At 39.2% G+C, this 25444-nt stretch overlaps 3 protein-coding genes across 4 annotated transcripts; 2 read left to right on the forward strand and 1 right to left on the reverse strand.

The window, feature by feature from the left end:
* Positions 1-76: 76 nt before the first annotated feature.
* Positions 77-6068, forward strand: LOC121301829 (slit homolog 2 protein-like). 2 transcript variants are annotated; one of them, XM_041231448.1, is made up of 2 exons: positions 77-2025; positions 4091-6068. In XM_041231448.1, exon 2 carries the CDS (start codon positions 4190-4192, stop codon positions 5264-5266), a length of 1077 nt encoding a protein of 358 aa, XP_041087382.1. In that variant the 5' UTR covers positions 77-2025; positions 4091-4189; the 3' UTR covers positions 5267-6068. The 2 variants fall into 2 exon arrangements, with proteins under 2 accessions (XP_041087382.1, XP_041087383.1); XM_041231449.1 differs by lacking the exon at positions 77-2025 and adding an exon at positions 2037-2622.
* Positions 6069-8312: 2244 nt separating this feature from the next.
* Positions 8313-14433, forward strand: nags (N-acetylglutamate synthase). Its single transcript, XM_041231447.1, has 8 exons — positions 8313-8789; positions 10859-11127; positions 11548-11761; positions 12211-12391; positions 12877-12916; positions 13043-13174; positions 13302-13484; positions 14175-14433. Exons 1-8 carry the CDS (start codon positions 8328-8330, stop codon positions 14347-14349), a joined length of 1656 nt encoding a protein of 551 aa, XP_041087381.1. The 5' UTR covers positions 8313-8327; the 3' UTR covers positions 14350-14433.
* Positions 14434-16575: 2142 nt separating this feature from the next.
* LOC121301830 (transmembrane protein 101-like) lies at positions 16576-20838 on the reverse strand. The gene is made up of 4 exons (XM_041231450.1): positions 20455-20838; positions 19706-19886; positions 19100-19246; positions 16576-18144 (listed from the first exon to the last, which is right to left on the reverse strand). Exons 1-4 carry the CDS (start codon positions 20583-20585, stop codon positions 17836-17838), a joined length of 768 nt encoding a protein of 255 aa, XP_041087384.1. The 5' UTR covers positions 20586-20838; the 3' UTR covers positions 16576-17835.
* Positions 20839-25444: the final 4606 nt, after the last annotated feature.

Here is a 25444-nt window from a genome sequence, read left to right on the forward strand (position 1 = left end):
AAGGACTTCGTTTTTAAGTGCAATGCACACAGGACGGCGAATGAATAAAAAAAAAAAGTTTCTCTACAGAAGATACGTAGTTTGCGTCGCTTGCATTGTGCAGTAGTTACTTTAAAAAAGGTCTCTCTTTTTTCTTCTCTGTACTTGTTCGATGTACATTGGTCCCTAAAAAGAGGTGAATATCGCGGTGACCCCTCAATTTCCCGGTATGTGCGAAATCACGATTTAGGTAGACCCCTATTGATAGGAAATAGTATAACGGCCCTTGCATGTGGAGGCCAGCCGACTTGAATTAGGTGAACCCAGTGTGGCGTTCCCTGTATATTATTAGTTCATCGGGTTGCCTGTTTTCGTTTTTAAGCAACTGGACCTAACCTTGTCGTGCTCTTGCTTTTTTCCATAATTGTCTCCCATTTAACATAACAATTCATTCTGACTAATCCTTTCTAAACAAGACAGATGCACAATGGCTGTTTTGTTACTTGGACACAGGAGATTTAGTCTGCTTCGTTGTTTGTTTTTAAATAATTGATCCTAATTAAGGTTATTTTTCCACTGTCTGCGGACTGACATGCGGAAAGATTGGAAACCCTAGCACTGGATCCTTGGTAAACCTGACATTTGATCAATTAATCGGACCACTTGGGGATTTCTGTTTCACTTTGAATACATGTTTCATTAGAAGGAACCTGTAAACCTCAATGCTTGAACTGAAGCAGAGTTGCCAGTATCTTGATTTCAAGGCTGAAGTGCCTGGGGCAGAAGTTCTCAAAGTGTAGGTCGAGACACAGACCTGCGTGAGCGGTATCTATCTAGCTATCTAATCAATAAAATACCACTTGTTTGAGACTTCACCCTTGTATTGTACGTTTTATACACTAACTAAACTATTAAAATCTATGTCCAGCGTAGTGGTTTCCACGCATTTGCTAGTTTACGTAATGCTGCATGTGTGTTTTAATCCAGAACACTGAGTATTTTGTTCTAAATTCGTAACAAAGCATCCATTGCATAAACAAAACATCAGTTCTTACCTTGAATGTTTTTAAGGACAATCAGATTAAGATGTGTAGATAAAAACCCCGTAAAATCTTATTTTTTTTTCAGAGTAATTCTTTATTGGTTTACTACGTGTCAGCACAGCACTTCCCTGAACAATACAACCCAAAGAATGCACGATGAAGCTGTCAAACACGTTTGAACTGATTACATTCAACAGTGTAAAGAAATAGTCCAAAAGATACGACTCCAGAATTTCCCACACTTTTATGGGATACAGGGTTTCCTTGCTTTTCCCAGAATCCACGAGGCAGGAGACCTGAATAAAATAATTTTATTTGGAAACCAATAAAAACAGGAGCCAATGTATTTACATATGATGGTGCACGTACTTTCAAAACACTCATAGCCACTGTTCAGGTAAAATAACAGTCATACCAATTCTAAAACAGCAGAGTGCATTCAAATATCGCTTAAAGGGTATACCCCCAGGTTCCTTCCTGTAAGAAAAGTTTCATTAAAGACACTAACAGATTCACCGCTGTGCAAAATCATACATGTAAAATTGGACAATAGAGAACACATATAAGACAACTCCCAGGCAGAGAATTTACGATAAAAACACAACACATGGAAACGTCAGCATGCAGATATTTAAAATCAACTTTGGTATAGTACCAATCATCTAATTTTTGACCGTGTCGTAATTACGCCGACAAGATTAGACAGACCTCCGAAACACTGAATGCGCAGTAGCGTTGCACACAATCGCCGCGTCAGATGCAGGGCTGCAGGACTCCTAGAGTTCCCTTGTGCTGAACTGTGATTCTCTCTGCTCCCTGTGGGAGAGACGGCGTGAGCTCATGTGGGCGTCTCATGTACCTGAAACAAAGGGAGAAGAGAAACACAATATGGGACAGCTGTCATTCATTTGGATTGCCATTACCAATTTAGAAACGGCGGGAGAGGAACGCATCTTGATCTAACAGACCAAGCGTGCAATTAAACTCCTCAGCGATAACTAAGGTAAGAGAAACAATATATGCACAAATAAACATTCAAAACAACAAAGTGTAATCAAATAATAATTCATATTTAAAAATATAAAAACCTAAAGTGTACTCGTTACACCAGTAGCATAAACTGAGCACAAGTCAGATTAATCGGGGTACAATACATTAGACGCGCGCACTGTGAATTGGTTGTCAATACTATATTGTAGCATCTATATTTTTGATGAACAGAGGGCTTCTAAGGAGCGTTTGAAAACAAACCCCCTTCTGTTCGGACGTCCCGGTTTTTTGTACCTTAGAGGTGGCAGCCCTTTATACAGGATTTGCAGGTGCCTTTAATGTTTGTATATGAAATCTGGAGTCTGTAATATATCATTCATACATATTTAACTTTATATATGTGTGTCTGTGAATATATACATTTAGATATATGTATTAGATAAATATATGGTTGGGGGAGGAGATCCACTCTGCCGTGCAAGTTCATATCCATGGGATTATATTTCCTCACGCTGGTAAAAAGGTAGGTTCAGCGTTGCCACACAGTTCCACTCAAGAGAGAAGGAAGAGACAACTCGAGACCTACAGCCAGCAAGCACAACAAACAGCGGTAAGTAGGTAAATGAAGCAGTTCTGTTCTGTTCATACGCTTTATATGTAGTTTGCAGGCATGAGACTAATGCTAATGAATAAACCGTATTGTAAAGCATAATACAGTTAAATAGGGTACAAATGCGTCGTGCAGCATTCGTTCCTTTCATTTCTAAAGTATGGTTTAAAAGCATTAAAAATATATACGTAAACAGGAAAACTGGAAAATGAATTGATCTGTGCCCGATGGTTATTTGTTAAATTGCATTTCTACATTTCTTCTGAATGTTTACTACTATTTTTAAACTAAAGGAGAAAAACACCTAGTCTTTTTTTTTTTTTTTTTTTTTTTTACAAAAAGTCTGCTCAATGGTCTGTTTCTCAGTTTTGAAATACAAGCAGGGATTTTTCTCCTTCTGAAAAAATATAAAATTCTTAATGACTGACGTAAACACATCTGCCCAACTTTATTTAGAAAGCATCCAATTGTGGTTAAAAGTGGTATAAACGGCTAGATAATGACGATTGAACTAATGAAGGCTGTGGATAAATTTCACAACATTTTGAATGTCAATATGCTTTTGTCAGAGTACATCAATCCATTCTTCGTAGTACACATTTTTTTGTTTATCTTGTGAAATTCTTGTTTTTTGGGATGGAATTTGGCAGAGACGTTCTGTGCAACAAAGTCTGGTTACGTGCAATATATTATCATACAATGATTGCAAGACACAGATGTGCTTAGTTTGCAAGATTGAGAAAGAAAAGGGGGCTTCCGATGGCGCATCCAGCAAAGGCGCTCCGCATGGAGTGCAGGATGTGCCTTATAGCCTGGACGTCGCTGGTTTGAATCCGGACTCTCCATTGCCAGCCATGGATGGTAGCTCCCAGGGGCACAATTGGCCGAGTGCTTCCTTTTATCTATCTATCCCATATATATCCCTTTTTATATAGTCAGATGGCAGGGGATTACATAAACTGACAACGTCTGTTATATCCTCTAATTTACAACTGGATGTCATCCAACAATTTAACTAACAATAACTATAAATACTCCATACCAGTCAAGATGAGTCGAATGCCCTACATGTACCATAGCTTTACATGTTACTGGGGTCTATTTTAATGATTGAAACAATGGCTGATCACAATAAAGCAAAGCTTTTCTTCCAGTGTAATTACATTGTATTTAATGATATTAAAACACAGGGGAGATTTATATGGAATATAAAATGATGTTGGTATCATTAAAATAGATCTTTTTTTAACACAATTTACCAAACCTCTTTTTTGTCTTGCACGCATGTCTTTTACGTTGTTACTTTCTAATACACATTAATTAATGTTACGATAAAGCGCTTTTTTTTTTTCAAATTCTTTAAATTCCATTAATAGGCAACGCTATGCTGTACAGGTAGACCGGTTGACTTTAAAATAAAAAAGTGTGTTCTATAGAATAACTTGATTCATTTTATTTCTCCTTTCAGGGTTTCTGTTAATCCACATTCTGCCAGTTGCATCTAAAATGACTCTATCTCATAAATGACACAAACTGTAATAAATTGCTGTGTTACTTTGTAACTGCAATGGATTCCTGGTTCAAACCAAGGATGATCCTGATTGCTCATATCGTACTCCTTAGCGCTGCCCTAGTGGGCGCCTCCAAAATCTGCCCCAACCTATGCCTCTGCTATGACTATTCTGACTTGGTGGATTGCCGGGGGCACGACTTCACCCAGGTGCCCAGAAACTTGCCCCCTGGCACCTGGCTCCTGGATTTGGCCGGCAACAACCTTTCAAAGCTGCAGAGCCTCTCATTTGTAGGCCTGTGGTCTCTGAGAATCCTGGTGCTGTCCGATAGCCAAATCCGAGTGATGGAGCCCCATGCCTTCTCCTCGCTTAGCTTCCTGGAAAAGCTGGACCTGAGCCGAAACAGCCTTCAACGCCTTTCCTCTGGTTTTTCCGAAAGCCTGTCTTCTCTCCGGGAGCTACGTCTGGGCGACAACAATCTAGAGAGCCTGGGCTTCCAGAGCCTGGAAAAGCTGGAGAACTTGGAGAAGCTGGATCTGAGCAACAATCGCATCCGTGCTGTGGAGCCTGGGACTTTCAGGACCTTGACCCGCCTGCGCTATCTCAACCTCCAAGGGAACCAGCTGGAAATCCTCCGGGACAGGACTCTAGCCATGCTCCAAAGCCTGGAGGTCCTCCTTCTTGGCCAGAACAACATCTCCACCATTGAGACAGATGCCTTCACCTCTCTGCACAGCCTCTCCTTGCTGGGTTTGGAGGAAAACCAGCTGATCCATCTCAAGTTCAAGACCTACCTGAGCCTACACACCCCAGGCACCCACCTCCAGCTGGCTGGCAACCCATGGGTTTGCAACTGTGACCTCCACAGAGTCTTCAGCAAGATCTCGAGTGTCCGTCACCTCCACGTGGACGACTATATGAACATCACCTGCGCCTGGCCCTCGCAGCTGGCTGGACATCCACTGGCCTGGGTGGACACTCAGCTTTGTGTGGCTGAGACTGTCACTGTACTGGTCATTACCGGCACTGTGCTGGTGACCGTGATCGGTGCCATCGTCATGGCTGAAAAGAACCGCAAGAAAAACCACAGCTGGAACGAGGAGGAGGGATCTGGTGAACCGCAAGAGAAATAATGGATTCCGAAACCAAGAATGAGTATGCACTGTATACTGATAGAAGCAATGGATACCATAAGTGTATGTAATATTTTGTGTATGTGGTGCATCTGCGTCTGAAATCCTCCACTTCCGATACTGCAACACTTTATTTCTCTGTAAACCTGATGCACTGGGAGGGAGATGTACATGACATTGAATTGATGTTGCTGCTTTCCTCTGGACAGAGCTGCATTTAAAAAGATGTTAATGAAACACCATCCACCTCATGGTATCAGACTCTTGATGTTCTTCACTTAAAGACAAGGCAACATTTATTCAGGGTGCCACTTTAGTATGATGATGGAGCTGTCTGTCTTTAATAGCCTGGCATACAATACCCTAAAGACATTTAATCTGCTGGAGGACTCTGTTTAAAATCAAACGGCTGTGGTCATCACCCAAGCCACTGACTGGCAGGTACTCTTGATGCTCTAGAAGGAATTGGGTATTATATGCCTTGCATATAGCAGCCATGCCCTCCTGAACACAGCAGATGGACCTATCATGACCTGGCATGATAATAAAGCATTCCAATGGACTTTCAAGATTACCATGAATTCCTGTTTTACTATTTAAAAAAAAATCACTGCTACACCATTCTATACAGTAGGACTCCCAATTTATTACCATTGTGCTCTAACTGTACTAAGATATACTATGGTTTATATACAAGACTTTACGATTACTTGAAATTAAGTTGGTATTTATTTTAGTGTGGCAATACACCAGCATCATTTGATACCAGTTTGTGTCTTTGTTGCTGCTTGTTCAATAAATCACTTTAAAACTACAATACAAGGTTCTGTTCTGGTTTGATTGTGTGTGTCTCTGCTTGTTTCCCACTCACTTTTTATAAGAAAAAATTAAGAAAGCTCCAAAGAGGGTCTGCTTCTCTCCAATAGATGTTCATAGCATTCTGATTCAAGGCTGGAGAACAAAAGTGGAAATCATGACCAGGCATCTCAAAGAGATCCTTGATATTTGTTCTTGTGTTTTTAAACATCAATTTCAAATTCAATTTAAACTGACTTTAAGGTATATAATCTATACAATCTATTTCTAAACCTGCATTAAATCCTGTGGGGCTGAGGATTTGAGGGAATTTATTCTGCACCCATCTTTCTGGAAGCATCAAACCCTACGTTTATAAAATATAGCAGATGTGTTACAGCCATCTGGATCCAACTGGTTTGCATCAGGTATTCTCTATCAGAAGAAATAATGTCAGAGTGACATACTGTTATATTGTAGCCTCTTTTTACCCCTTGTGGAGTGACGATCAGCTTGTTTTGAACAGCCCTCGCTATATTCTGTTTTCTGCCAATTATATTAATCAGCGTTTTCTACGAAAGATGAACATTGGGTATCTGTTCTTCAATTTACCTGTAAAAACCAGAATCTGATTAGTCTCGTCTTAAACCAGTGGGAGCTTCCCTGCTGAGAGTTCTATCTGTACACTACATTAATTAATTGGACCAGTTAAGCTTCTAATAAGCACCTAATTGGCCCAGTTAAGTAATTTAGGGTACAGTTGGAACAAAAACCAGGAGGGACACTGGCCCTCCAGGATCAGGATTGGATTGGGCACCTCTGGGCTAGATGACTGGAAATACCTCCTTTTCATTCCATAAGATATACAATACTAAGATATAATATACACACACACAATGTCAAACAAGACACATTATATATATTAACTAGATACAGAAAAAGAAACATACAAAATTGCAGTCTTGAGTTATCAATATCAAAAACTATAATGACAAAAAAATACCAAACACCATAAACTAAGGGTAATTAAGGATAGCAGTGTCTCAACCTCAGATCACATGTATGAACATACGTGTTCATTAAATACTTAGTTCACTTTCAATGGGAATTGTTTGACTAGTAGTAAATAGAAATAAACAATAACTTGTTTGGCAAAGAGAAATCATATCATATGTTTGATATTATTACAGCTGCTAAATGTAACATGGGGTTATTGTTTTACATTTAGTTTTTTCATGTTTTGTACCGTTATACCTTTTATACACTATATATATATATATATATATATATATATATATATATATATATATATATATATGTGTGTGTGTGTGTGTCATGTACATATGTGTATGATATATGTATATATATATATAATATATATAATATATATATATATATATATATGGCAAATTGTGTCTAATTTACTAGAATATTGTAAAAATAAACAGCTATACAATATAGTACATTCTCCCCATTACCACTAATGATCTTCAAAGACAATGCAGTGATTCTGTAAAACACAATGCTAGCCACAATGGACATCAAATATATTCCTGAAACTGAATCAACGCATGAATTATCTTTCAGTAAAGGCGAAATCTGCCACCTGGTGGTGAGATTATTCCCGTCTGGGAAGCTCATGAGACGTAAAGTTATTTATATTAGTTGAGTATAATACAATGACACACCGTCATATTTATTTCTGCAGGGTTATTTATTATATATTATATATATATATATATATATATATATATATATATATATATATATATATATATATATATATATATATATCAATTCCAGCGAAAAAGGTGGGTACTTTTGTCTGCCACTGTATGTGTAACCATGACAACTCCATGCGTATGATCCATACATCATTTTAACAATGACGAAATATGAACACTACCTACAAATATTTGTAGAAACTATCAGACTATACTTGTAACCTGCTGTTATAAGCTTTTCTTTTTTTTTTTACTTTCAAACGTTACAAATATAACGTTTGAGTTACAGCTGTGACAATTTATGCTGTTATACGTTATTTGTTTTACTTTCCAAAAGAAAGATATTTATGACAGAACTTCAACCAGCCACACGGTGTGTAATACAATCCCACAATGATTGTTTGGCGATTTTTGCTTTAAAATAGCGACTTTAGACAGCGGTCTAATCTGGGTTTTTCAGATTTGTCAATGATCTGGCCTCGTACCGCAGCCACTTCCCGTTTGTATTTAAACCCGCCCATGGCGGTTTAGCCTCGCCCCCGATGGTGCTGCTGAATGCGCAGAACGTGTCTGATCTCATTTTGAGTTTGTCAACTTCAGCAAAAGTATCTCAGTGGAAATCCCAGCTGTCAAAGGTTTACCAAAACATGGCTAACGTGAACCCGGGTTCGACCAGTTCCAGGGCAGTGGCGATGGCCAGTCACCTGCTCTCCAAACCGACTGTCCCAACACAACAAGCTCAGCTGGGCAGGTCGGTCCCAAAGCTCCGTCGGCAGATGAGCGCTATGGCTGCCGGTGGATACAGCGGAAATACCAGCTTAGCTCTACCCAACGAAGATAAGCCCAATGCGGGCCGGGCCCAGGCATCCAGCCGGTCATTGATATACAGGGACGTTAAAGCGTTTCTGAACGAGTTGGGCGGAGATCCACGGGAAGCGCGATATTGGTTAACTCAGTTCCAGAAGTGCAGTGCTTCCCAGTCACCGGCTTTTGCAGTGATTGAGGTAAGAGAGTTTCATTTTGAAATGCAAGTAGAATTCAAGTTCCTAACTGTGTGCGTGCTAAGTTGTTGTACATGATGCAGCACATGTTACGTGTTGCGTTGGCTGTGGTGCAACATTATAATGACTGTGTTTGGATGAGGTTTTAGATCGTTTAATTCAGTAGAAGTCACGCTCGCAGGTCATTTTATAGTTAATGAAGGCATTACAAATGGAAATGGTCTGTTATAAAACTAATTATTTCAAGTAGTAAACAACGTAATGTAAATATATGGCCAATAATAATAATACTTACACCAGTATTTTATAAAAATGGAATCCCCGGCATGTGTTCTGTAATATATAAATGCTGCATCTCCCTAGACTAGATTGCTGATGGCTCTGGGCTATTCTGGAAGACATACTTTTTGTAACTGGGAAATGCATCATTTATATATTACAGCACACATCTTGGGATTCCAACTGCTATCTCAGTGCACAGCAGTTGGCATTATTGTTCACACAGAATGGCTCAATTCATGAGTCTGAAAAAGCAAAGGAAAGGAACTATTGAACTTTTTTTGGTTGTGCATGTCCAGCTGTATTTTTGTTCCAGCATGGCTGTGTCTGTGCCCCCCTCGACCTCCCATTGGAAGCTCACTCATCAGCTCCACCTCACTTTGAACATGCCTGTTTTATCATTGCTTACAAAAAGTCTGGAATGTTCGGAATCTGACTGGGGGAGATATGGGGGGGGGATGTGTGAAACATCCTGCCATAATGCAGTCCATGGGTCAACACAGTCACAGAGAGAGAAACTTAGGGTAGAAAAAAAGCCTATACAGTATATTTGCAGTGCCGAAATGAACATGGGTTTGTCATGTTTGAGTATTCTTTTAAAATAAAACAAATATTATAAAAGGAAAGAGGATACCATGTTACAATAAAAAGAGAAATCTATTGGAGGTAAAATAAACTTTGTGGCAACCCCATCAGATTACCTATAACTTCAGCACAACAGAATGTTATTCATTCCTTGCCTCTTTGTGCATTGATTTCCTGCACAATATGATTTTGATACAAAATGAATACATTCTGTTGCGTGAAAATACACAAACATTGCAACTTTTGCAATACTTTTAAATCAGTGTTTGTTGGCATATTCAAGTTTGACCTAGCTGTAAGTATTTGTGTCCTGTAACACTTAGTTTAGCAGTGATCACACAAAAAACAAAACATTCTGAATGTCCCTTTTGACAAAGAACGGCCTGCTGCATTCCTCTCAGTGCACTGAATGAACTGCATTAGTTTGGAATTGCATCTGCAGTTCTGTAGATGTGCAGTACTTGATGCGTGTGCACTTCACTGTAAAGGGATGGATTACTCTAGGGATGGATTAGCTCTCTGCATCCATACTACTGGCAAACTGGGGTTGAACTGTTAAACTAGTTGGTAACTGGGGTGGAATCTTTACAGCTGGCTACAGAAATGGGAAGACGCCATGTGTTAATTGAAGTATATAATTGCCCTTTGTCCTCCATCTACCCCTTCAACACTAAGCAACTATACAGAAAGTTAACAGGAAGATAACTACTGGTAATCAGTTTCAGATGATCTCTCTGAGATTGCCCTTGTGGGTGGCTGTTGTGTTTCCTAGATGACCACACTGTTAAGACTAAGGTGACCTAAAGCAGGGTGCTGGCATATGAAGGATGGTTTATAAATTAAATGTGTGGTCTGGTATTTCTGTACATAGCAGTCACTTGACAATCGCTCCTTCAGTGATGAAACATGGTAAGGATATGGACCCGAGTACCCTAATCTGGGTCATTGTTGCACAAAAAGTAGGCTAGTTTACATTAACCAGCCCAACCTGCTGATGTAACACTGTCCTAAAGATTTTTTTTTTTCACTTCCTCATTTTATTGCAAACAAAATACTAATCTCACAGTTCAAAGTTGGTTACAGCACAGGGAAATGGGTAGTTTGGTAGGTGATTGTGCCCAGAGTTGATTTTTCAGCATTCATTTGCTCTGTGACACCGGTGATGACAAGTTTTATCCTGGCCGCTGACCCTGCTTTCTTTCCCTCAGGTGGACGAGGAGGTGTTTGGAAGCAAGGCTGCAGTTCACAGCCTTGCCTTTGGGCTCTCATTCCTGCAGCGGATGGATATGAAGCCGGTGGTAGTGATGGGGCTCCCAGACAAGGAGGCCGAAACTCTCTCCAGTGCCAGGACTAGGGTGGTGCAGAACTGCCGGTCCCTCATTGAGGCTCTGCAAGCGAACTCTGTCTCCGTCATGCCTTTCTTCGGTGGGCCACCCTTGCTTCGTGTCGGAGAGACCCCCTCCTCTCCCAGCAGCAGGTTAGCCCTTGAAAAACTCTGGTCATAAAAACAGGGTGGTGGACCATCATAGTTTTAATATCGATTTCAAACTATGACCAGTTGACTTTACTCTTTTTAATGTGTGGTCCATCATCACTGGCTCCATTCTTCTGTTTGCAGAATTAACTGTTTAATATACCGTGCCTGTGACCCAGATATGCAAATATGAGATTGCTGTAAAGATTCTATTTTGAAAATTAATTGCCTTCAGTTGTTGTTAATTTGAAATAAATTACTATTTAAATTTTTCTTAATTCACATTCTCAGTAATTTGAATAATAAAGCCCTCAATAATTCCAGCTTGGTTATTTATACCATGCCTTGGTTAAATTGTCTCAGGATACAATGTGGTGCAAAGGTCCTGATTCCTAATGCTCTCCTGTCTCTGACCTTTGGCAGATGTGAGTGCCTCATTGAAGTGGACTCTGACCTGCTGCAGTGGAGCCTGAACCTCGGGAACATTCCTATCGTGTGTCCAGTGGGGGAGACGGCCAGCGGTCAGTCTGTGCTGCTGGACTCGCTAGTGGTCACTGCCACAATCTCCAAGACACTCCAGCCCCTAAAAGTGATGTTCCTGAACAACATCGGAGGCATCCGCACCAAGAGTCTCAAAGTGAGACTGCCCTCATGATCAGTTCTGTCTGCCTGTCGCATTTCTCCATGCCTTCTGTGCTTTCTATTTGATCACAGCGCACACCTGGTGGGTTAGAGCATGCTTGTGTTTAGGAAACGCATTGCAGGAGTGTTACGAGCTTACTACAGGGCTGATCGACTTTACCATTACATACACATAGCACCAACAGTCAGGCAAAGGAAAAACAAATATTACACTTAAAACAATTGTAAAAATTGGAATACGTTATGCTTCCTGGAGCTGTATGGTGAGTTGTAAGGGTTAACACATTTCAAGGGCTATACGTGTCTTCAGTGTTTTCTGAAGCAGTATCAATCGATGAATGTGACCATTTTAAACCTGGTTGACTTCTGACATCTCACTAGATTGCCCAATAAGATCAAAACCGGACCCCAACTAACCTGCAAAGACACTGGTTGTTTGTGTAGGTTCTGGGAAAGGTGAACCTGCCTGTGGACATGGAGCTTCTGCAGAGTGCGGACTGGATCAACCCAAAGGACCAGCGCCGGGCCTCGCTCATCATGGAGCTCCTGAACCACATGCCGACAGAGTCCTCCGCCGTCATCACCTCTGCCAGCACCATCCTCGCCGAGCTGTTCAGCCACAAAGGTCACCCCCGGCATTAAAACAACAACAAAAGACATCTTTCACACAGCAGGATGCTTTTGACAGGACTCGAGAGAGAGACCTGATTATGAATCTTCGTAGTCACATTTTTATTATTATTATTATTTTTTACTGCCGTACAGTGAAAGTTACAGCCTCGGCACGATAGTGAAAATGTCGGCGTCCCAGGTGAGAGGAACATTCACTTCCAGTCAGCCAAAGGTTGAGGGCAGGATCGCTTTTCTTGTTTTGAAATCAACATATTAATGACTGGATTTGTTTAATACCGGACAATTTTAAAGACTTCTGAAAGGCAATTCAGAGTATTGGTAGTACTACTGATGCACACCTTAGCCCCCAGTTTTATCCTGTAGTCAAGTTGTAAGTGTCAAGGTTGCAATTCGTATAACATGGACAATGAAAAGTGAAGGCAATGGTGGCCACTTGTAGCGTACACTAACTCTTCTTGCCTGTACTTTGTTTTTCAGGTTCAGGGACCATGTTTAAGTATGCAGAGCCTGTCCGCAGGTATATAATATGTTATATACACATAAACACACACTGGGTGCCGGGCTAGTGTAAGTTTTTGGATTGTGTACTGCTACTGTTTTAAATAATTAAACCAGACCTATAGATGTCAGATTTGGGTTTCAGGTACAGTAGCCTGGATGAGGTCGATATTGATCGTCTCCTGTCTCTGATCAACAAATCCTTTGGAAAAAACCTGAAAGGGGATTACATTGTCTCTCTGCAGAAGCGGCTGCACTCCATCTATCTCTGTGAAGGGTAAGGGCTGCATTTCAAGGTTTTTAATACCCAGATTGCTGCCTCCTGGAAGATGCCTGCTCTTTATTAGCTTGCAGGTAAACACTCCATTGATGCTGCCTGGATGACCCTTGTTTACTGTTTGCAGCTACACTGCGGCTGCTATCCTCACGAAGGAGCCAGTGAAGAGCGGGACCCTCTATCTGGACAAGTTTGTGGTGAGCAGCAGCAGGCAGGGCCAGGGCGCCAGCCAAATGCTGTGGGAGTGCATCCAGCAGGAAGTGACCTCGCTCTTTTGGAGGTCCCAGGCCTCCAATCGCATCAACCCGTGGTAGGCGCAGCAAAACAGAAAATATCTTTCCATTTTTAAGAAGTCTGTTAATATGGAAGTTAGTGGTGAAACAAACCCTGCTTGAAATGTATTTTGGTGGCAAAAATGACCCTGTTTTGATGTTTGACCACGTATTAGTTCACAGAATTGTATCAAAGATAGCAGACCAGGGGTCAATTTAAATCCTGTCGTACAGCACAGTATTTCTCTGCTTTTATTTAATAAGCAATTTGATGTACTTTAATTTATCAGAAATTTCTAAATGAAAAGAATAAGGCTGCACAATTTCTGATTTTATTTTTATTTAAAAAAAAAAAAAAAAAAGGTTGACCCCCTTGTTTTGATGGTTGACCACTATTAGTTCACAAATTGGAGATCAAAGATCGCAGACCAGGGTTCATTTTAAATCTGTCCGTAAAGCACAGTAAATATTCTCTGCTTTATTTAATAAGCATTTTGAATGTACATTTAATTTATCAAAATTTCTACAAATGCAAAGAATAAGGCTGCAAGCACCAATTCCTGATTCTAGTTTTTACAGTGAGGAACAGAACGATAATTTCCACTTGATTTTCATTGACGAATTTAACTTCTCCTAATTGCGCCATAGCTCCTTTATATCCTGCCAGGCGTAAGGCATTATAGGTAACTGGTGCTGCATTTCCCCCACCTGCCTCGTTTTATCTCCAGGTACTTCAAGCAGTGCGATGGTAGTTTCGTCAAGGGCAAATGGATTGTCTTCTGGTACGGGCTGTCGGACATTCGGGACTCATACGATCTGGTAGACTACGCCAAGAACATGCCGGAATCATTTAACATCCCAGCAATGGGAGGTCCAGCTGAGCTGGTCCTTCCTGAACATTGAACCAGCTGACCATCCCGCTCGCCTGCTGCCCTGCATTTGACATCGTAGTGAGGGGTTGGGGGGGGGGGGGGACCTCCCCAAAGGACCAGATAAACTACACAGGAGAAGTTGAGAAGACACGCCCACTTCTTCCTGAAAATCTGCCCAGTCAGGAGTGTAATTTGTGACATCACAATCACCTCTGATGTTGTTCACCATTGTAACAAATAGCAACTACACCATTTGCAATTGTAACTTTTTTTGTGTTTTATGTTGGTTTGTATCTGAACTGAACTAAAACAGCATGTTATGTAGCACGCAGGGAAGAGGACCACTGCACAAACCTGGTGTACCTGTCTTTCCAGGATTCTGTGTTTGCAGAGTGACTAACTTGTATGAGCACTGCGTTACTAGTTAAAACTAGAGTTACAAAACCTGCTTTTTTTTTTTTTTTTTTTTTTACACATAATTATTTGTTACAAAAACCTTAAACTACTCTGAATACATCATTGCAGAAGGACACGCAATCCATTCTACATTAACATGGCTGTTCACCATACTGGGATTATTGTGCTGGCAAGTGTGTTTGGTACATATCTGATCGTGTATGCAGGAATCCCGTTTAATTGACCTTTTCATTCAGTTTTTTTTGGTTAAACTTTTATATCTGAGCATTACTAGAACGGTATTTCATTGTTGGACTATCTGTATGCAAATTCTGTTTATTTGTATTACTATTAGTAGCTGTAATGTTTATGCAAAGATTTGAGTTTGCTGTTGACAAAGTGTGTTTATTGGGTTGCAATAAGACAATTCAAGGTAAGTTTAAAACATGGTGAAATAAACCAAGTAAATCCTCTTTCTAAACAAATAGCATTTAGAGGTATATTGAGTAACTAATTGCTAAGTCATTTGTGACAGAGATGTTTTAAAATACAGAACTTTTTTTTAAAAAGCAGCAGCAGCAGATTGAAATATTAATCTTCAACTTTTTATAGTCTGCCTAGAACAGATATAGAATCCAGAGACGAGTAAGTTTCTTTATATAGGCAGATACTTAAGAGTAGGTCTAAGAATCGTTCTAATAATAATGTATGCAAGGAGGGTCTCAGTTACTCACGTGTCTGTAAGAAAGGTCATCTAGTCCGGCTCTCTTTTTAACCCCTGCTTTCTTCAATATGGAATGGCTGTAAATCTACTTTGCAAGCTGCTGTTTTAAACTATGCTTTAATGGAATGTTATTATATACTTATTTTAAATGCTTCAGAGATGCTGCAGTTTCAATAAATTGAAGAAAAAAAAAAGTCCTGTTTTTTTTTTTTTTCATTCTGGAGATCTGGTAACCCTAGCTATTTAGTGTATCATAATTAGGGCTTCTGATTTCTGGGGTTTTACTCTGACTTTTCTACTCTCCTCTTAAGAATGAAATTGATACCTGTTAAGTCATTTGTGTATTTCAATCACAACTGAGAAACGTGCTAACAGTAATTAAAAAAAATAAAATAAAATAAAAAATTCTGTGACACTAAATTCATCAAGCCTTATTTTTTGATTTACAAGCAGAACATACAAACGAGGTCGCAATATGTTAATAAGTGACTCATCTTTTATTAAAGCTATAATGAAAAATCAAAGTATTTTAGTAAGAGTAAATATTTAAAGTCCCACTTGGTTGTTTCATAGAAAAAACCTGGAAAATTACATCAATTTTATAAGTAATACGTTTGTCAGTTGTGATTAAGATACATGAAATTGCTTAACAAGTATCAATCAAGCCCTAATTATAATCTGGAGGGCGGAGGGTCTGTATGCAAGTCACTTAGATTTGTACATTTCCCTAGAGACTACCTATCCAGTTGTGCTAAAACTTGCTAAGGTTTATTAGGTGTCAGATATTACATGATACCAGAAATAAATGACAAAGCTGAAAGGCAATCAAGGGAAAGTTTTAGCTGCAGACTACATCATGGTGCAAACTATACTGGCATACAACTAAAATATCCAGTCAAGAAGAATGTATGCAATCCTACGTAAGAGGGCAAACTAGGCATCAGCTGCTGCTGCAGACCCGCTTACAATGGGACCTCTGTTTTACCTCTTGTCTGAAGGACAGATATACTTATATCGTTACTAGAAAACCAATGTACAGGTGGAATGAAGGTCATTGTGTACAAGTCAAATAACTGATTTCTATAAAAGACCAGACTGGTTTATCTAAATACAATTAAAGGAAGCAGAGTCACTCTGTGCTGGGATAAGTCTTTTAATACAGCTGATCATTCAGTACATATACTAAACAAAATGTGTGTTTTTAAAATCTATTCTAGCATGCAATGCATTGGGCTATTTAAAGTGCACATCACCTTGATAATGCTATATCTAGAAATGGATTAGATCAATTCTAATCTGCTTTTATTCAGTAAAATAAACTGTTGTGTACTTGAGGGCCAGCCGATGGTATTTGGGTATTTGTTGGGTTCTGTGAAAATGCAGCTTGGACAAGCACAAGAATAATTATAAAATTTAAAAAAATGATGGTTATGTATGTTCTGATACTAAAGAACACTCCAATATAACCAAAACCAGATTTAACCTGGAAAAAAGAATACAGAACAGCCCATTGAAATGAATGGGAAAAGTAGCAAGTACTGAATTCTGATGACTGGCCCCTCTGTTTCCTTATTCTCAGCTTCCCCCAGCCACCACTATGAAATTACCAATGCTTAATTTTTTTTTTGTTTTTGTAATAACATTTAAAACAAATATGTAGACAAAAAGATAAACCTTGTTTAAAGACAACATATTAAATATGCTTAACCTTTCATATTACAGTACAAGGATTAGGGAGTTAAGTTTTCAAAAGGTACCTATCTTTACTCTCCTATCCGATGTAGCCTTTGAATAAAACAGTAAACGTTCCTCTTTTCCGGAAAAAGCCGTCCTAAAGGGGGTGCCTTTGAAAAGTTGATGGGTAGCGTGTCAGTTATTGGAGAAAATAGCCTTAAAGACTGAAGAACCTGGTTTTCAAAGCTAGATTTAGAACTGGTAACTTATGCCAAGAAGGGATATATTGAACTGATCTCAACAGTGTATGATCTTTTGAGTATCAAGGTTATGAATCTCAATCATCTACACAATGCATGCCTGTCTTTTTAGTGTGTCAGGTAGAAACAGACTTTAGTGATTAAACAGCGGTGATATTTAGGTCCGACACCACTTCTATCAATTGAATAAATCCCAGCATGCCTTCCTGAATAAGTGTGGAAGTCGATGAGATAATTGCAGGGCTAATTTAATTATTTAAAACACCTTTTGTGTTTTCAAAAAGGAGAAATTGCTTTTAAAAAATTCAGTATTGCTCAGTTAAAATTACAATTAAATATAAACACAGGACAGAAACAGCATTTTCACACCTTCCTTGGGAAGGGCATACACCACGTAGCTTTGAAAACTGGCCCACCGATGGTGAAAGTGAGCCACTCCAGTCCGGGTTTGTTAGAGCAAGGCTCAGCCATCAGTGGCCAGAATAAGGACTGCCCCAAAGATGCCCACGTTCTGCCCCACCAGCATCATCTGGTTCCAGAACTCCACATGGCGGCCCTGGTGCCAATAGCCCAGGTTTCCGTCGATGAAGAGAATGACCAGGGGCATGAGGATGGCAAGTATCTGGGCGGCACTGCGGATGTAGTAGCCTGAGAAGAAGGAGAGAGCCAGCACTCCATACAGCACGGACAGCAGCTGCAGTGGGATCTCTCCCCCGGGAATGTGGTTAAGGAATGCTAGCCTGTCCTCCTTGCTGTGCTGGAGGGAATATGCCTGCAAAAATCAACACGTGTGTAAAAGCAACTCGAACCACCAAGGAGCTTTAAAATTTTAATTTCACACTTTTTGATGTTTGTGTGATTCTTACTATTTCATTTCTCAAATATTGTTTTTTTTTTTTTTTTTTTTATGGACTGTTCATGTTTAACTTATTAAATGTTTAAACTCAGAAACTATTCTTCAGTTCTAGCTGCCTTCATAACATAACTTGATCAGTAAGAGCCAATGTTATCTAGGTGTAAAATATTTTGCTGGCAACTACTAATATTAAGTCATTTTGGCTCACCTAGCCTGCGTTACATTTATTTATAGCTAGTGCTGGGACAAATATTTCGAATAGTTGAATGAATATTTTTTGACATTACTTGGATACAAAATTCAGATGTTAGTATTTGCTAGAAATTCCAAAAACACCTTGTAGTTATTGACCTCCTTGTCAAAAGTTGCGCTACAGTTTCAAACACGGCAAATGAAATGTGAGAAAAAAAAAGCACAGGATCAACACAGCAGCTCTTCAGCCTCTATTAAAAGTTTTAGACAGTTTTAGCTCTGGCGCGAATGAGAATCTCATGTCAGAAAAAAGGCAAGCACGTCATTCTGAAATGCCTCGCGAAAACAGTGCTCAACTTGCTGGAAATGTTACAGCTCCTCTTTCTTGTACATGCCAAGTGTCATCAGACTGCGGTGTACAGTTCCAAAGATACAGCCTTCGTTAGCCCATTCATTCCCAGTAGGTCAGTATGATCTAGCTTCTAAGCAACTTGGGCTGACCCTGGTGTCTGTTTTTGTGACGGTGGCTCTTTGAAACTGAAAATGATTTGACAACACCTGAAACGGTTCTTCTGATCTAGTATACCAGAAAGGTACTTGTGGGATGAAAACACTGTCCTCTTGTGGTGCTAGCTTGTACTGCGCAAGCACCTGATCCGATCTTGTAACCAATACTTACCACGCAAATCAAATAGATTCCCAGGAAGATCTGTCCTGTGGACTGCAGGGACCTTGTTCGGGGCTTCTGCCGGTACACCTCACCCGCTCCGCTGGCCAGAACCAGAAAGCCACCAGTAATGGCAAGAGCTCTAGAGTGCATCCGCACCTGGTGGGAAAAATCATTCTGTTCACTTCCATTGCTTGGCCACCGTTTCATGGTCTATTCGATTTGGAACATGACTACAGCACATAGTCAAAATACAGCTACTGTAGATATAAAAATAATGCTTTTTATGAGTATTCCTGTATTACTAGCTAAAGATGGGACAGACGGTTGTTTGTCTGGATAAACATCAATTCCAAATACGTTAAGTGCCCTAATACATGTTCACTAGAGGAATGAAGTGCAATTAAAAAAAAAAAAAAAAAAAAAAAAAAAACCCACACATTTTACTGTCCAGAATAGTGTTTCTCTCTCTGCATTGCTTTGGTAAACGATTTAAGGTATGTGCAATATTATATATTGTTCCCCCTGCCCGCCAACCAAAATAAACAGAATTTGAATACTTGCCTGAGTCTTCAAAGAATATTCAGATATTCCTGCATTTTACTGAGCTTGTCTTACCTTCAGCCAGTCTCCGTAATGCACCTGGCCCCCCATGTAGGACGCATAGGTGCTGATTGCCAGCTGCAGCGCGGCAATCAAAGCGAACCATCTCCGCTTCACCCCGAAGGACATGAAGCTGGCACACAGCACTGCAATGCCCATGTCGATGTACAGATATGGAACTTGAATATCGGGCTTCCTAAAACAAATGGGAATTGTCTGCCTGAGCTACAAATTGAGGACAAAGCGTGTGCAATTACTGCCCAAAAACATAAAGCATTTGTATTTATTTACTGAGTTACGGGCTTACACATAAAACAATATCTAATTCAGAAGTCGTGCTATTTAAGTTTCGAAATATCATCTGGAAATGATCCCGCTATTTTAAGAAAAACGCCATGTGTCCAATTTATGACGTCAAGATTGAAAATTAGACATTTTTAATTTGAAGTGACGGTCTGAGCAGTCGAATGGGTCAAATTAAAGTATATATTCCCAGAGGAATTATCACTTTTTTACGTCACAACTGTGGTATTATGCCATTTTTTTTCGAATGACTCAGGATGAAAATATACTAACCTTCATCACGTTTGTCTGTGTGTGTGTGTGTGTGTGTGTGTGTGTGTGTAATATATATATATATATTAGTTTAAAATTTAAAAGTAAAAGTATCTCATAAACCCGGTCTGTGAGTGACTCCACGAAATGCGTTGTCTTGTTCTATTGACACAGTCGTGTCGCGGTCATTCTCACACGATCATACTTACCTCTTTACATCGGCCCGCTCGGCGAACAACATTAACATGCTGAAACAGTTCCAGAACCCGAAACGGGTCAGGATAATTGCCCCGAACCGGGATAACAACCTTAATATTTGCTTCCGGCTATCTGCTGCCATGATTGTATGGGGAGGAAGAAGCAGCAAAACTGCATATGAGGCCCGACAGGAAGCTCGGTCCTAAAGTTCCCCCGATGGTTTCTTGAAACCGCGTTTTGATACCATCTACTGGTTAAATGTTACACCCCTTGTCACTGTCTTCAATTTGTCTATATTCTATGTTTTAATATACCTCCCTGTAAACCTGCCTAGTAATGTTACCTAAACGTTTATTCCTATTTCACTCTCTGTTTCTCTGCCAGTGTCAACAAAGGGGGGCACCCTTTATGAGAGCCCTCTCTGCTTTTGTACATTTTCAGAAACCCAGCCTTGTAATTATAGAATGTGGAAATGGTGCAAAAGTGGGTTTCTTCAGAGTTAAATTAAGGACCTGGATTGGATTCTAAAAGAACCCACTGTTGTTCAGTATAGACCAGTGGTACTCAACTCTGGCCCTCAAGACCTAATCCAGTCCAGGTTTTTACTCCAAGCAGATTCTAATGCATTTCATTGAAGCTACTAAGAGGCAATGAACTAATTTAGGACCTGGTTGGAATAAAGACCAAGACTGGAATCCACCTCAAGGGACAGAGTTGAGTAGCACTGGCATAGAAGGATTCCAGAAAGAGACTCTATCACAGTGCCAATGACATTTCCAGGAAGAACATATGAATCAGCCCACTAGGGGGGCTCTCCTGCAATTGAAAACACCCATTACAGACACATTCTTAGATGTACTTCTAATATAAAGATGCAGATTTTTCTGAAAAAAACAAATTTGGTCGATAAAAACAAAAAGTATATTTTTTCAATGCACACAAATAGTGACAATGGCTTCTTAAAGCTATGTTTGTACCTACTTAAAAAAAAACTTTGTCAGTTTGGAAGCCATTTATGGCAACATATTTTCAGGTTTTTTGTAACCAGCACATATTGAAAATTGTAGTTGCAGGCTGGCTAAGTGCCACATCTGTCCTAGAGTTTTGGTCCTATTAGGCACCCATAGATGGCGGCGTTTTTAAAATGAGTGAGGTTTTTTTCCTCCCTCCATTTTCTGAGAACTCCAAAATGTTTGTAAAACAGGTGACACTGATTCTGTTTTTACCTACATTTTTTTTTAACGTCATAAAGCTATTATTTAAAAATATTTCGTGGAATGTAGGGTGCAAATCTGTCTCTCAGCCTGGAAAGTGCAAAGTGTATCCTAGCAGTTCTGTGAATACAACATTTTGTACACAAATGTTTTATGTAACATACTGTAGGATCCATTTCTGTGCGGTTTAACACACATATGATCTTATTTTATGTTTTTTTTTTTTTTTTTTTTTTTTTTAATATTTTATAATATGTTTTTGGTATTTTTATATAAAACTGATAAGGGTAAAAGGCAATAAACTTAAGCACTGATAAGGGTAAAGGAAGGCAATAAACTCAGAGCATTGATGTTTGTTAAGATTATATATGAAAAACAAGGAAAGGTTGTTTATATATATATATTATATATATATTATATATATATATATATATATATATATATATATATATATATATATATAATATATATATATAAGACAGTCCAAGTTATTGTACCATTGTTTTTGAAAGAACATGTCTTTGAATATGGAAATGTTCAACGTTCCCTAATGGTCTTCAGTGACAATGAATAGGTTGCCTATAGCAATGGTAGCACAAGGGCAGATTACAATAACTGTGGTTCTCTGTTTCTGTTTCAGAGTTAATTCAAGCCTGGAGTAAAACATGTCCCTTTGACTGACCAGTCCTACAATGGCAGGCTACTAGAACTGGAGAGCAATTCCTGGACTCATTGTCAAAGCACCTGAACGCAGGATTATCCAAAAATAAAAAAATAAAAACACATGAGTAATAAAGAACCACTCAGAAAGCGTTAGGATGTAGTAAGAAAAAAAAACACAGTGCATTTTGCATACGTATCTTTAAAGCCTGCCTTTGCTATACTATTGTCATATATTCTGCCAATGGTATCTCTGTGATAATGACGATAATTCCTCAACAATTTAGACTACTCTTACAAAAGCACACACTGGTGCAGCAGCTCTGAACATTTAACACTGTGTCGTGAGTTGCTTTCTCACTGTGTTGCTATTATTTTCAAAGTGCAGTCTTTCATTCTGGCAAGCAGACTATGTTAGTTACCAGAGAGAGGGGGAACTGGCAGTGCGCTGAGCTGCTGAAATCATACACCCAGCAGGCAATGTGTGTTTTGGATGCGATCCAGTCAGTCAGGCAGACTGCAGGCATGTGATGACTGCTTAGGTGTACATTTGGAGCTGATTTTACAAACCCTCTGCTTTGAAAAAGTTTGCTACATATGCAAACAGAAGCTATGCATATTCAAAACAAAACCCAAATATATAGTATGTGCCTCTTTTTAACAATCGTGCCGCACCGCTTTCAATGAGCATGAGAAATATACACGTTCCACAGGGGTGGTATATGTTTTCCATAAGTGCTTATCAAATGCTAGCTTAAAGGATAAGAATCTTTAAGATGGGAATTTTTCCTACAAGTGGAAAGGGTCTTGAAGCTGTGCTATGCTTTCTGGTTGAATCTCCTTCTAAAATATGTTTCTACAGTACTTCAATTTGTATAGATAGACTGTAGGGTTGGTTATTCCAAAATAAAGCAAATGTTGTCATTAAAATGACCTGGCGAAGTAGATTAGTCTTCTACAGTGCAGATTTGTAAAAAAAAAAATCTCCAGAATTTCCTGCACCTGACATAATATCCTCACTTATACTTTGCAACCCATTTGTTTTTGAGCAGAAATCTCTTAAGTACATTAAAGTCCATTTAGATTCTCCTTTGAATCTGGTCCTGTTAATGTAGAGATGTGGGTTTTCTTTCTTTTTTTCTTGCACATAAAACATTTCGGGCAACCTTTTTTTACAACTTATGACTTGTTGCAAGTAACTTTAAAAGAGTTTTCACCATTATTATTTGTTTATTTAGCAGGCGCCTTTATCCAAGGCAGCTTACAAAGACTAGGGTGTGTGAATTATGCATCAGCTGCAGAGTCACTTAAAACAACTCACCCAAAAGACGGAGAACAAGGAGGTTGAGTGACTTGCTCAGGGTCAGTGAGTGAGCCAGGATTTGAACTGGGGATCTCCTGCACCACACAGCCACCATGTGAATAGTTCAAGCTACAACATGTTACAAAATTGCTAAAATATTATCCAACAGTTAGTTGCAGTTATTCTCCATGGGCTTAACATCACAAACAGACAAAAATAATAATCCTTTATTTATCTACAATATAGATACAGAACATTTTTAATGTAATACCGCTAAATAATTTCATTAATTTATGAGTCCCATATTTCAACGCTTAACTAAAAAAAAAGATGATTGGATTCCTTGTTTTTACCTTTTCATCCCAGCAGATGTCAGCATAAACCAACAAATAATTGCTGCTGATTCTTGCATTCATCTGTGTCTAAAAGGGAGTACTATAAACAGGGTTGAAAGGAGACATAACTGCAGTGTACAAAAATGAAAAGTACACAAGGTTTAAATAGTTAAAAAAAAACATTGATTTCAGGATGTGACAGACAAAAGTCTCTCTCTCTCTCTCTCTCTCTCTCTCATTATTACTTGATTTCCTGACCTTCAATTTCCACTTCTCATCTGAAGAAGGGCCTTCTGTGATCTCAAAAGCTAATATATTTTATATGAGCAGATCCTATTAAAAAGGTTTCACCAAAAAACCTTGTTCATAATTTCTAAGAAAGAAAGAAAGGAAGAAATTATGTGCATTTAAAAAAAAAGTACTATAAGAAAAAAGAAAGACTAATCGCATGCATTGAAACAGAATTTCAGCTCCCACATCTGTCGACCCAGGGACAAGCCATGTTTACACAAGTCCTGCATCTCTTTCAAAAGCAGGCAGCCCCCGGGCGCATTGTTAAACTCTCTGTGTGCTTCCAGAGAGAAGGAGATGTAGGGACAGAGATACAGCTATCTTCTATCTTACACGGCAGGTGCTGAGAGCATTTCGCAGCACTCACATGGATCACTGCTCAACCCTTTCTCAGATTATCTGCATGTTTCCTATCAGGCTTTTTAAAAAAAAAAAAAAAAATTACATCCTGAAAATGCAAATGTGTTACACAAAAATATAGCATTGTAAGCACCGTATTGTAGCCTTTGAGCATTTGGCCGACATCTAAATCCAAGTGTGAGCGCTTGTGTCGTCAGATCAGAATGAAAACCATGCATTGATTTGTTGTGCATGTGAAATTACCACTGTAACTGAGCATCTTGGAAAATTGTTAAACAGGCTCATTTAATGAACGGCTCTAGTAGGCCACACATGCAGTTCATTTAAAATAGTAAGAGAAAAGGAGCACAAATGGACAAATGCTTGAGACTTTTTAGAAACTGTTTATGATATGCCTAATTATAGCACAAAACGGTCTAACATTTTCACACATGAGTGCCTCCTGTTTCTAGTTCACTGATTACTGACTGGTAATTGCAATTCTCCCAGCCTGAGGTTTTCATACAGGTAGGTGCATAAAGAATATAAATGACAATGATGTTCTAATACATTTGCACACATCCGTTGGTACCATTTTAAGCACATTTAAAATGACTGAACCATTATGACCTGAGGAGGAGAAGAAAGGGAGAACCAACATTAAACATATAAAGATTAAATGGTTTCCTGTCCTTCTGAAACAAATTTAAAACAGTTTAACCTACTAAAGACGCTCGCATGTACTGTGAGGGTACTCTCTTACGCCATTGGCCCTCACCTTTCATTGCCTTGACATCACCAGCTGGTGGCCCCTCTCAGAAACATTAGTTCCAGGATGCCTCAAAACAACACAAGCACT

Source organism: Polyodon spathula, chromosome 28 (assembly GCF_017654505.1).
Source record: "Polyodon spathula isolate WHYD16114869_AA chromosome 28, ASM1765450v1, whole genome shotgun sequence".
Taxonomy (NCBI): Eukaryota; Metazoa; Chordata; class Actinopteri; order Acipenseriformes; family Polyodontidae; genus Polyodon; species Polyodon spathula.